Source organism: Thamnophis elegans, chromosome 2 (genome assembly GCF_009769535.1).
Source record: "Thamnophis elegans isolate rThaEle1 chromosome 2, rThaEle1.pri, whole genome shotgun sequence".
NCBI classification, from domain to species: Eukaryota; Metazoa; Chordata; class Lepidosauria; order Squamata; family Colubridae; genus Thamnophis; species Thamnophis elegans.
The window spans coordinates 122,273,460-122,286,275 of record NC_045542.1 but is presented as its reverse complement, the minus strand read 5'-3'; the positions used below and the strand labels follow the sequence as shown (position 1 = coordinate 122,286,275).

The following is a 12,816-nucleotide window of genomic DNA, read 5'->3' as shown; positions in this document are numbered from 1 at the left end:
AGGGATGTCAAACTGGATTTCTTTTAGGGCCAGATCAGCATTGTAGTTCTCTGCAGGCTAGTGGGGGGGGGGGAGAGACGGGATGGATGCCTCCTGCAGCACCCTGCCACCCAAAACAGGGTGGGGGGCTGTGCACACCCTCCCCGTTTTCGGCCTGGATGACTTCCTGCAGCACTTTGCTGGCAAAAACGGCATGGGGGGCCTGCACCCCCCACACCCCGTTTTTGGCCTGGATGGCCTCCAGCATTTTGCAGGTCAAAACTGGGGGGGGGCACATGGCCCCCTCATGCCCCATTTCTTGCTAGCAGACACACTGCGGGCCAGGCATTTGCTATTTCCAAGCCGATCCCACAGGCCATTTTTAAGCACCCTGTGGGCCGAATTCAGCCTGCAGGCCTTGAGTTTGACATCCCTGTTATATAGTAACATAATTGGAATTTTTGGATTTTTTTTCAGAAGTCATGAAGTATTGGGTTTCTCCAGTACTGGAACTGGGAATGGAATTTTCCTCATTCACAAAACATTAGCTGCCAATCCTTCCAGCTATCTTCTCTCTTTCAGGGTCCCCTGCTTATTTGGTAATCTTTGTGTTTCATCCAAAGATGTTTCATATTTTAAACAAATCACTATATTAGGAATTATGAAAATAAAATGTACATTCATACTTTTTCTCATTGGAGATAAGGAAAAGTTGAAACTAGTGTTGGAAATCAGTTAGTTTCCCCACTGGCTGCTCTTGTTCCTAGTCCAATTGTGTAATGTCTTTTAGAACTTATTTTCTCCCTAACACATGCTTCTAGGTGTGCAAACAATGAGACTTCTTTATAAAGTGGACGAGATTGAGGAAGATGATCCATTTACAGCAAAATTGAGTTTTGAGGTTGTAAGCAATTTCTTGTTTTCTTTTCAATTTCTTGTTTTCCTGAACTGTCTCTTCATTCAATTGTTTTCTTCAAACTGCTGATTAGTTATAGAAAGGTAGCCATAAGGAAATATATACAGCAAACATGCTTTTCATAGCATCATTCCCTTCCATTAATAAATATTTTATACTTTTCAGATCTCTCCTATAGAAAACAAATGTTGCTTGATTTGTCTGACCTTTTTAAAATTCCCTTGGTATATCTGACAGGAATGGCTTATGTAGTTGCTGGTTTGGCTGAATCACAGTTCTCATGCCAAGCAGCTCAAATAGGTTGTGCACCACACTGCAAAAGTGCCTAAAATTCATTAGTGAGGAGAAGGTAGTGACATCTTTCGTGACGATCACATTTACCTAGTGACTTATTTATGAAGTACTTATCCTATCTCTCCTTAAAATTAAATTAAATTTGAACATGAATAAAGAACTGGAGAAACAGCTGGATATCCTGCAGGCAAATATATATATTGCTGTTTGCAGAAACAGAAGAGTCGCCTAAGAAGTCATTATACTAAGAAGGAATGCATTTTTAACATTTGTAGAACATGCATATTTAACAATTTTAATTGTAACTTTGGAAAACTATTACAATTTATTTTGCTTTTGTTTACACTGGCTAGATGACTCGGGCATAACCTGCCATCTCCATAAATGGGCAGTTTTCATTTGGGATATTTCATGGGGACTTGACCAGTGGTGGTATTCAGCTGGTTCGGGTGAACCAGTAATGGCGTTCTGTGGGTGGCCGCCCTGGCTCTATGCCTTCCTATTTAGCCATATTTTCTAAGCCGCACGCATGCATGCAAGCCGCACCTGCGCAAGCAAAGTACATGCATGGAAGGCCACACGCATGTGCGGAAGGAGTGTCCTCACATTTTCGGTGAGCGGTGAAATGGTAGAAAAATTATGTGAAACCCACCTCTGAACCTGACCCCAACTTTACATTTGTTTGTTTACTATCACCTTTTGTCTACATCAAGATTTAGTTGCAGTTGAACCTTAAGCAAAGGGATCTCTGAATAGCACTTAGAGAGAATAATAACATTTTCAAGTTCTAAATGATGGGTAATAGTGATTACAAGGCTTCTGTTTCTAATTAGAAAATGAATGTCAGTCACTTTCAAAATGAAGTGTGGTCCATCAAAGGCAACCCCAGAGCTGCATGAAAGCCTGGGAGGGAGGGAAGAACTTTCGGAGGAATAGAAAAATACTATCTAAAAATGGTGGCATCATGGAGCACTAGCGGAATAACACTAGTGCTCTAGTGTAATAACTTTGGGGCTGCATGATGTGCATGTGCAGTACTTTGTGGCGTTCCAGTCATCACCCATCTCCTAAAGGACACAAGAATAATTGTGGTGTTTTTCTTCTATTATAACAACCATAACCCTTAGAAGATGTGTCATAATAAACTTAGTGAGCATATTGCAGTCATTTATCTGTACCTTACATGACAGAACAGATTTCTTCTAGGTAGAAGATGACTAAATTAAAAGGGACTCCAACACGCCATCTTCAGCGTTTTCCAGATTTCATTGCAATAGGACATGTGCAGGCTTTTAAAACTAGGAATAGTTCCAGGGCTAAATACAGAACTGAATAGGAACTGATAGCTCAGTGTAAATACAGCCTCAGTATATGCAAATTAAAATGAAAAACAATAATCTGTACATATTTTCTCAAATGATCTTTATCATCCCAATGGCCTCAAACCAAACTCAAGCATTTATTTTCTTTCTGTAATTATTCTTTTCCTGCAGCAAGGGGGCTCTGAATTTGTCCCTGTCGTAGTGAACCGTGCAATTCTCAAATCCATGAGCAGGAGAGATGTGCTGATTAAACGCTGGTCAAAGCCATTACAATGGCAGTACTTCCGGTCTCTCCTTCCAGACAATCCCATTACCATGTGTTCTTTCTGCTTTCAGGTATGAGAAAGATTTGGAGGATGGGGGTGGGTGGTGGGTAAGGAAGAACAAGCACCTATAAAAAAAAATCATGAATATAAATGCTGGATAAAGGGTAGATTTGCTGGCTAAAAACAAAATATTTCCTTGAAATGGGAAAAATGTAATGTTTTTAGATAAATATTCTGCTGCATATAAGAAAAAAAATGACAGGCATGATCACTGAAGAGCATTTTGCAAAATGAAGTAAAACAGCTGCTAAAAGGCAGTTGATGAGTCGGTTATTTGAGCAAAAGAAGAGAAGAATAATTACACTTCTTGACTATTTCTTTCCTCGTCGTCTGATTATTTGGTGCACGACTCTAACCAGCCAGTCAAGTTATCTATATATATATAAAATATGTGTGTGTTCCAGCTAACTCTGGAACGCCTCAAACAAACCGACCAAACTTGGTACACAGATAACTTACTCTCTGGAAACAAATACTGTGGGGTTAAGACACTCCTAACGCCCTCGTAATATGTGTTCTGTTACAATACAGTCTGTTGTGCCTTAAAATGGCTTCTAGTGCCGTAAAATGACTTCCACTGTAGAGTGCAGTGGAATTGCCATGGTAACAGCTTCACAGTACTCCACAAGGGGGCTCCCTCTGGGAAAATCCAACATTAGAAATTACGTTTGGTCCGGACATTTCCTCCCTATAAATACCCGGGCAATGCTGGGTTATCAGCTAGTATAAAATAAGAAGCAGAAGGACACAGGATACTTAATGGTTAAAAGGCAACTAGTTTGTATTCAACAACTTGTAAATATGTGGGGCTATGTTTTTTAGTATGCATGACCTGCAAAGGTTTAATCTTTTAAGGGGAAGTTTTGAGATATGGCTGAGAATTTGTGCTTAAGATGACTCAAGTACTGCCATTTATTCATGGAGAATAGAAACTGTCCATTAATATTTTAAAAATCAATGCTTCTGTACAAAGGCAAGTCATTCATGAAATTATGGATGTATTGTTTCAAGATGGATGATTGTGTTAATCTGCTTACAGCAGAAGCAGTGCAAAAATGCCATAATGCCTTAAAGAATAATAGATGTATTGCAATATACATTTTCTGGTCTAAAGCCTGTTTCATTAGATGTACCAGCCACTGTAACTTCAGCTGTATATATGCACTCATATACAGAGGGTTTTTTTTTAAATGGAAGGATCAAAGGCTCTGACATATAAAGAAGTTCTGTCACATTCCTTGGCAGAGATTTAATCTTTACAGCATAAAAGTAGAATGACCCGTTCGGAATCAATAGTTCAAGAAAGATTATTCCTTCCATAGTAGGAATCGTATCCCAGTTGTCATAAAATCCAAAAGTATTAGAGTTAAATTTGCAAGTAGCTCCACATTGTACTCATTCTACATTCTAAATTCACTCTTTTTTTTCTTTTTTGAAATCTTAATCATTCTAAAATTGGCAATGTAATATCCCGAGATATTGACGTGTTCTTTTTCATGGGTTGCAGTATGTTGCTATTTTTATTTCATCTTCATTTATCCTCTGGCCTAGAAGATATTTATCCCGTGGAAAGAACAGAAGGGCTGTGCTGGCAAAGGAATAAGCCTGCAATCATCTGCGTGCAGAATGGTATATGTAGGGGGATAATGCACTGGAAGGAAACACCAGAAATTGTCTTTAGATAATCCCATCCACTCACTTTCTCACTACCCTGTTCCATCTATTGAGTCCATCTTGCAACTCTCATTTACAGATGTTTCATTCAGAAGATTATGAGCTCCTGGTGCTCCAGCATAATTGTTGCCCATATTGTCGGAGAAAAATAGATGAATCCAGCTAACAGAGGAAACAACAAGACTGTTTGGCAGAGAGCAGTTCTGCTGCTGGGACTCCAAAGCATTTCTAAGTTCATTAGAATTTCTTAGTAGTCTGTTATTGTTGTTTTTAAGAATGGGTGGATGTGCAGAAAGAAAATTATACATGAAGATAAAATATATATTTTCCTATTCATTGTGAATGAGAATCTAAATATCAAGTTTTGTTTTGCTCCTCAAAAGAAATATATGTATATATGTTAGTATATACTTACAGTAAAATTTATATGATGCTGTATACCCTGTTGATTTATAAAATAAGAAAGAAGGGCTACCTGGAAATATTTTTTTAACAATCTCTTCCACATATTCTTGACATTTGGATAAAAGTCTGCCAGTTTGTTACAAATGGAACAATAACTTCTGGGGTGAAATGCTGCTTGAAGAAAAAGAAGCTGAATTTTAGTGGATGGAGTTAGTTCTAAATTGGCCTCTAGTATTAGATTTTTATTACCATTCCCAATAAAATATGTGGGTTGTTTTTAAAAGTGTCCTTATTTTCTTTTGAACATTTCTCATCTGCCTTAATCGCTGTTCTGGAAATTGGCACCCCAATTTTGAGTAAATTGTTATAATCAAAGAACATTACTTTTGCAAAGTTTTGTTTTTTTTTAAAAAAAACTGACTAAATTTCTTTAAAGCTTAGCATTATTAAAGTGCTATTGTAATAAGCACATAAAATATAAGAATACAGGGCATTGATGGATAAGTCAGCATATCAACACTGCTAGGCATTGTCTACAAGACCACAAAATTTGACATAAACACATGGGTTTAAGCACATTAATTACTACAATAATCTATACTTAAATGCTTCAACATTATGAACTTTGGTTTCAATGTAATTTTAAAATATTCAGAAAATTAGAAACACACGTTATTTGAAATTTTTCTTTGTGACATAAAAAGATGTGAGGGGTCCTTGGTGCGCTCTGAGCTTGCTTGTTTTCTTGTAGACATTTCATTACCCAAACTAGATAATATCATCATTTCTAGCAAGGAATGCTGTTTACAGTTTATATTCTAGTGTAGGTCTGTAAAATTGGTGGGCCGTGGGCCGGATACATCCTGTGCGGGCCACGCCCATCCCAGCTCCACAAAGGCATAAAACATCATCAATACGGCCCACGATGCGAGCGGGTTTGACACCCATGTTCTAGTGGCTTGCCTGCCAATTTTGGTTGGGGTGGTTTAGTCTTAGAGATTGTTCTATTGGACCGTTTGCTGTTGGCTTCCTCGGTGATTTGTTGATTGGGGTATTGTTCACTTGATTGTTGGTCTGATGTTAACCTTGGGAGTTAATCTATGTTGATCTGTGTGCTGATTGCTGGTGGAGAGGTGCTTGAGTCTTTTTGTTCTTTTACAACATGAAAATTCTTTATTTTCACAATATATACACAGATTTCACCATAATTTCAAGCCAAGTTAAAAAAATCCAAAACCACCATGGAATTTCTAGAAGCCTAGCACTCTGACAAATCAGCCATCAATAGACACATATACATTAACAACATAGGCAAAACAAGCAAGCTCAGAGAGCTCCAAGGACCCCTCATGTCAATCCTGAGCTACAAATATTTTCCTTTATTAGTATAAAAATATGTGTTGCATTCCTTCTTAATTATTATCTAGAAAGCTTGAAGTCTGATGTATACAGTTTAAAAGGAACACTGATTTCTACACATGTATAGTACTTCTCTCTGAAAAAGTGAAGTTTAGTTCCATGGCAATTGCAGAGTTAAGTAGGCTAAAATTGGAAAATTATCCAAGCATATACTAAAAAATGGCAGATGAAATGTGTCAATTACTGAATGACTTCAGTAGAGGTAGTCCTCAACTTACAACTACATTTGTTAAATGAATTTTGTCCCATTTTACGACTTTTGAGAATCACTGAATTTGTTAACTAACAGGGTTAGTTAAGTGAATCTGGCTTCCCCATTGACTTTGCTTGTCAAAAAGTTGCAAAAATTGATTATATGACCCCAGGATACTGCAACCATCATAAATTTGAGTCAGTTGCCAAGTGTTTGAATTTTCATCACGTGACCAAGGGGATACTGCAACAGTCGTGTGAAAAACAGTAATAAGTCATTTTTTTCAGTGTCGTCGTAACTTTGAATGAATGAGCTGTTGTAAGTCGAGGACTACCTGTAATGCAATGTTTTTATTTAAAGAAAATTCTGAAAAAAGGAGTCTATAGCCATATGTGGTAAATTAAAGTCTAAAACAGTTCAGAAAAGACAGGGGGGTGGGGATGTGAAAGCAAATAGATAACGAACGATAAAAAAAGCAAAGCAATACAGGAAACCAGATTTATCTCTGCTTCATTGGTTATTGCAAGCCTTTGACTGTATAGATCTTGCAGAATAGGGAACATTTTAAAACTAATGGGCATTTCAGAATCCCTGATTAAAGTAAGAAACAAATTTGGAGAAAAAGAATTGTTCCGAATAGGGAAGGCGTGAGACAAAGATGCATATTATCTCTGCATCTGTTTAGTTTGCACAGCGAATATATTATACAAATGGTAGGAGTAGTAGAGATGACAGCTGGAATCAAAATTGGAGGAGAAAACTCCACGCAAACAATACCACATCATTAACTGAAAGTAGAGTTGGACAGGCTCATTGTAAGAGGTAAAACTGAAAAAGAAAAATTAATGCAAACTATTAGAATAAAATTTATTTTATCTTGCATGTTTAGTGAAGGTAATATATTTGCTTTCGGGGACTCAAATATACAGGTGGATAATGTACTAGAGACAAAGAGGAGGAAGGCAATGACGAACCTAGACAAGATCATGAAAAATAAGGACATTTCAATGAGAACAAAGATAATAGTTAAGGCGATTAGCTTTCCAATGGTATACAGCTTTAAAAGCTGCATATTGACAGAGCGAAGAGAAGAAAAAAGATTCCTTCGAATTATTGATTTTAGAGGCAAAAAAAGCACCATGTATCGCAAGAGAAAGCTGTCAATCTTGCATCAGATAAATACTGCTCCCTCAAGGTGAAGATCAGCACACTGGAACTAAATAATAGAGCATGTGATGTGAGTGGATAATGGGCTGGTATGATTATGCCTGGCAAGGTTGAGGGAAGTGGAAGACAACAGATAAGGTGGATTGATGGGATCAAACAGATTTAGTGGATTGTCTTTGGAAGAGCTGTAGGTTATTGGAGACAGGTCAAGGTAGTGAGCATTTGTTCATGCAGTCACAAAGAACTGAACCCAACACAATGACACCTTAACTAGCCAACCAATCAACCACCTCAATCTCTACCTGATCAATAGAGATTTATTTATATGCCATTCACCCATAGAGCCATAGTGGAGCAATGGTTAGAATGCAGTATTGCAGGCTAACTCTACCAACTGCCAACAGTTCAATTCTGATTGTGTCAAGGTTGACTCATCCTTCCAAGATCTGTAAAATGAGGACCAGATTGTTGGGAGCATTATACTGACTCTCTTAACTGCTTAGAAAGGGCTATAAAGCCCTAGGAAGTGGCATATATGTCTAAGTGCTATTGCTGTTGCTATCTCACTACTGAAGTGAATTTGTAGTAGCTTGTTCGCAACCAAAATTCTATGAGCGGATGAGAATTAAGAAATAGAAGTTCCACTGTTGATCATTTTTCAGATTTTCACTTATCCGTTTTCTCATCGCATCGTGTGCAGGGGATAACAGCTTAATGCTATAAAAACAGGGCACTCTCTTACCTTCACTCACCCTTTCATGATATAATCCAGTTTCAGTCAGGATGTTGTCTTAGATTGAAAGAGGTCTGCACTTCATCCATTTTTTGGCCCTCAATCTCTAGAGAGAGAAGCTTCCAGGCAATCTTTCCAGGAAAGTGAAACAAATTAAATATCTACCTGGTCACATCAATGTGATAAAATATCTGTATCTACACATATGTCCCCTCAGGTCTTGATATGCTGTGTGTGTGTTTGAGTGAGTGTGTGGGTGGGTGTTTGTGTTCCTGAGGGGAAAGTCTCTGGCAGTATGTGTCAAGCATATATACACCTACCAGAATCACTCAAGGCGTGAAGGCCATCTCAGCTGCCCAGCAAAAGCAAACAGCCACTTATATTAGTCAGCAACCATATTGAAAGATGCTGGAAGCAGATGATCACTTCAGTGACAATGGCAAAAGCATTAATTCATAATGCACAGGAGAAGGTAATGGTAAATCACGCCTGTGTTTTATTTAAAAAGAAACCACACACAGGGACAGACAAGATAAAATGATTGATGATACAGTGTCAGATGATGGGCCTCTGAACTCCGCTCTCGCATAACATGCTACTGAGAAAAAGCTGAGGACCTTTCAGAGTATTAATAATGTTCATGGTTAGATACATTAAATCCTTCTGGAGGTGTAGCTGCTGTTATTACACAAAAAATATTGGAAGCTAGAAATTGAGAATAACATCATGAACGTGGAACTTAAGTACATGAACTTGAGAATCCTCAACAGTGTGAAAAAGGAAATGAACTGATTAAACATTGCCGTCTTAGACATCACATAATTAAAATGGATTGAAATTGAACACTTTTAGTCAGAAGATCATACTGTTTATTACCCACCACATGAAAAACAAAAACACGGCACTGCTTTTATTTTTACAGAAGGACATAGCAAAGACAGTACTTGGGTCCAATGCTGCCAACTACAGAGTAATATCAGTTAGACTTAGCAGGCAAGTCTAACACAATGATGTTCCAAGTTTATGCTACAAATTCAGGTGCAGAAGAAAAGGTAGTTGATGATGGAAGTTTACAGTCAAATTCCATCTGAAATTAATAGAACACTCAGGCAAGAGGTGATTAGGAGATTACCAGGATGAGCCTGAGGGAGGAGTCAAAAGTATCATCAGTCACAAGTTCCTTCACACCCACAAGAAACTAAGTCCAGCCCATCTTGAATGCCTTTGACTTTTCTTACCTACCACCAAATTGCTTTGTCCATTAGTAGTTCAGATTCTTGTAGAGAACTGAATGTTGCAATAAATCTTTGTATTCATTTGAACTGCTGGGATCTTCTGATTTGCCCAGCACTTGACAGGTGCTGCTTGAATTGGAGAATTGAATGGCAAAGTTGAAAATAATGAGACCCATGAATTGCTCATGTGTGTGCTCCAAATCGTACTAAAACAGAAGAACAATGCAAATCAGTTTTCACAATACCGATCGTGAACATACACAATCTTTTTCAAGGAGATCATCTGCAATTGCTTTGAAGTCTTGAATCTCGTTGATAGGAACCAGAGGGACTATGGAATGAAATCGAAGATATCATTAAGGATGACTATGAAAATAGACCGCCAGCATTTAAAAACGGAAAAAAAGCAAACCAGATGTCAGTACACATGTTGACAATTGCCAAAAGAAGGAAAGCCAAAGCCAAGAAAAACAAAGGCCTCAGAAAGGATTAACAAATAATTTCAGAGAGTTGTCAGAAGAGACAAGAAGCAGCATTACAATGACACTTGCAAAGACATTAAATATGAAAGAATGAAAACATTTTTCAAAAGATTTCCAAATCCAGACTGAGGTTTCATCCTGAAATTGAAAGATTGAATGACACCAGTGGACAGATAATGACTGATTCAAAAAAGATCAAACACAATTGGAAGGAGTATAATGAAATTCTATAAAGATGGGACATCCGTATCCAAGATATCCTGGAATATATTCCCTATTTACAAGAATCTAGTTCTAGAAGATGACACTAGATCCAGATATCACTAAGTCTAAAACCTATAGGAATTGATAGAATTTCTACAGAAATATGGGAGCAACTGAAGAAGAATCAGTTAAGATTCTAACCAAACTATAATACCAAATAGGATGATTTGAAAGTGGTTCAGTCTACGTACCAGTATCAAATAAAAGAGACATATCAGAGTGTGCAAATTATTACACAGTATTCTTAATTTCACTTATTGGTGAACTATTGCTTGAGATGCTACAATATACATAGATTGGAGGCTTAGAGTATATAGCAAGGGAGATTCCAGGTGTTTAAGATGGTTCTACAAAAGGCTAAAGAACATCTGGCATTACCATTAATGCTCACTAAATAACCGAGAAAGCCAAGGAGTACCAGAAAGAAGTCAGTATATGCTTCTTTGATGGTAGAAATACCTTTCATTGTGTCAACCATATCAAGCAGTGGATTGTCCTTCAGAAAATGGGAATCCCAAAACATCCAATTCATGAAAAACCCATATATAGGACAAGAAGCCTCAGTCTGGGCAGAATGTGGCAAAATAGCCTGACTGACTGGTCAGCAAAGGATTAATTCAAGGCTGTGTACTCTCTCCTTAGCTATTGAACCTCTATCCTGAATTGAGAGATACAGGATTGGAAGAAGATTATCATTATTTTTAAATTGTAATGCATTACCTGCATTTCAAAACTCTGATTGTAGAAAATGCACATGATCTGCAAGTTTTAGTACTAAAAGTCGAGGAGCACAATGGAAGAAAATGACTGATTAAATACAAAGAAAACCAAGCTAATCATAACAGACTCAGCAACTTAGGAGAAAGTTTGGTGTAGTGGTTAAGGTGTCAGGCTAGAAACCAGAACACTGTGAGTTCTAGCCCTGCCTTAGGTACAAAACCAGCTGAGAGAGCTTGAGCCAATCACTCTTTCTCATCTCTAGGAAGGAGGCAATGGCAAGTCATTCCTGAAAAACCTAGTCCAAGCAGTTGCCAGGAGTTAAAAACTGGCCTGAAGGAACCAAGAAATCCCCAACAACAGTAAAAGTATACCAATTGAGAAATATGCTGCAGACCACTAGCAATTTGTACAGCAGCAGTGAAGACTTTGGAAAACTTATTGAGATGCAAGAATGTGTCTATATCTACAAAGAAAACAGCAGTGCCAAGTATAGTATGTGATACTCTCTGGATGTGAAAATCAGATTTTAAAGAAGCAGTATAGAAAAAATATTGATGCCTTTAAATTTTGGGTTGGAGAAGGCTGCTGACAATACCAGGAAGAATACCAGGGAGCGGGGGGGAGGGGGAGGGAGAGAGGGAGAGGGGGAGAGAGAAAGCACAATGATGGTTGCATGGCCAGTTCCGTTCCATTTCATTCTTTGGGGTTATGTGGTTGTGGCTGCTATCTAGATTGTTTTTCTTTTACACCTCTTGTGGATGCCACTGGACACAATTGGTGCAATAGTTATAAATGTCCATATTTGGGCAGAATGATGGGACATGAATAGGAGAGATTCCTGATGCCCCAAAATGTCCCACCTTCTTAATATGTTCAGGAAAACATTCACATTCCTGTCTGCTGCAATTTTAGATTCTACATCAATAAAAGCACATTTGACATGGCAAGGTCTTGCAACAACCTGGCGAGAGGCCTTCCAAGGAACAGCTACATTAGCATTGCCTTGTTTACAGTATGATGCTTTTGTCAGGGTGAAGTTTAAATGATCTCTGTTTAGCCTCAGGGCTACGTGTACGAGGTAACCACTAAAAGCAAACCCAAACATGATTTTGTCACGGTCAAGACAGCCCTCCTGATAGCTACAGTCACCTAAGCAGGCCCCTCAATTCCCCTGTGAATGTCTGCAGCAGCCATGCAGCTGTACCAGTGATTCATAGTTATGCTTTACGGTTATTTGGAAGGGCATTTTAAATGCAATCACTGTTGCCCCAACTAAACAGCTACTTTAAAGTTTTGCTTTGCAGAGAGAGATGGGTGGCATCTAAAATATCTATCTATCTATCTATCTATCTATCTATCTATCTATCTATCTATCTATCTATCTATCTATCTATCTACCTACCTACCTACCTACCTACCTACCTACCTACCTACCTACCTACCTACCTATCTATCTATCTATCTACTCTATTCCATTCCATTCCATTCTATTCTATCATCCCTCCCACAGCCTCTCTCCCCCTCCTCTCCTATCTATTTATCTAACATCTGTCTATTATCAACAAACAACCACAAAACTTTGACACGGGGAAGACTCCTGGGCTTAAGATCTCATGTGCAAACATGGTCAGAGTGTGCCCTTGGATTCTTGCTAGAATTCTTGCTGTTCTACAGAGGTGCTCTTCCA

The 12,816-nt window shown here is 38.2% G+C and overlaps 1 protein-coding gene across 1 annotated transcript in view; it reads left to right on the top strand.

Annotated features, from left to right (window-relative positions):
• The window catches only part of IFT122 (intraflagellar transport 122), a 78,119-nt gene extending 73,158 nt beyond the window's left edge, over window positions 1-4,961 (top strand). The window contains exons 27-29 of the mRNA XM_032209459.1: window positions 801-880; window positions 2,683-2,847; window positions 4,591-4,961. Coding sequence (XP_032065350.1) covers window positions 801-880; window positions 2,683-2,847; window positions 4,591-4,677 — 332 coding nt within the window. The 3' untranslated portion in view covers window positions 4,678-4,961. The remainder of the gene's footprint in view (window positions 1-800; window positions 881-2,682; window positions 2,848-4,590) is intronic.
• Window positions 4,962-12,816: the final 7,855 nt, after the last annotated feature.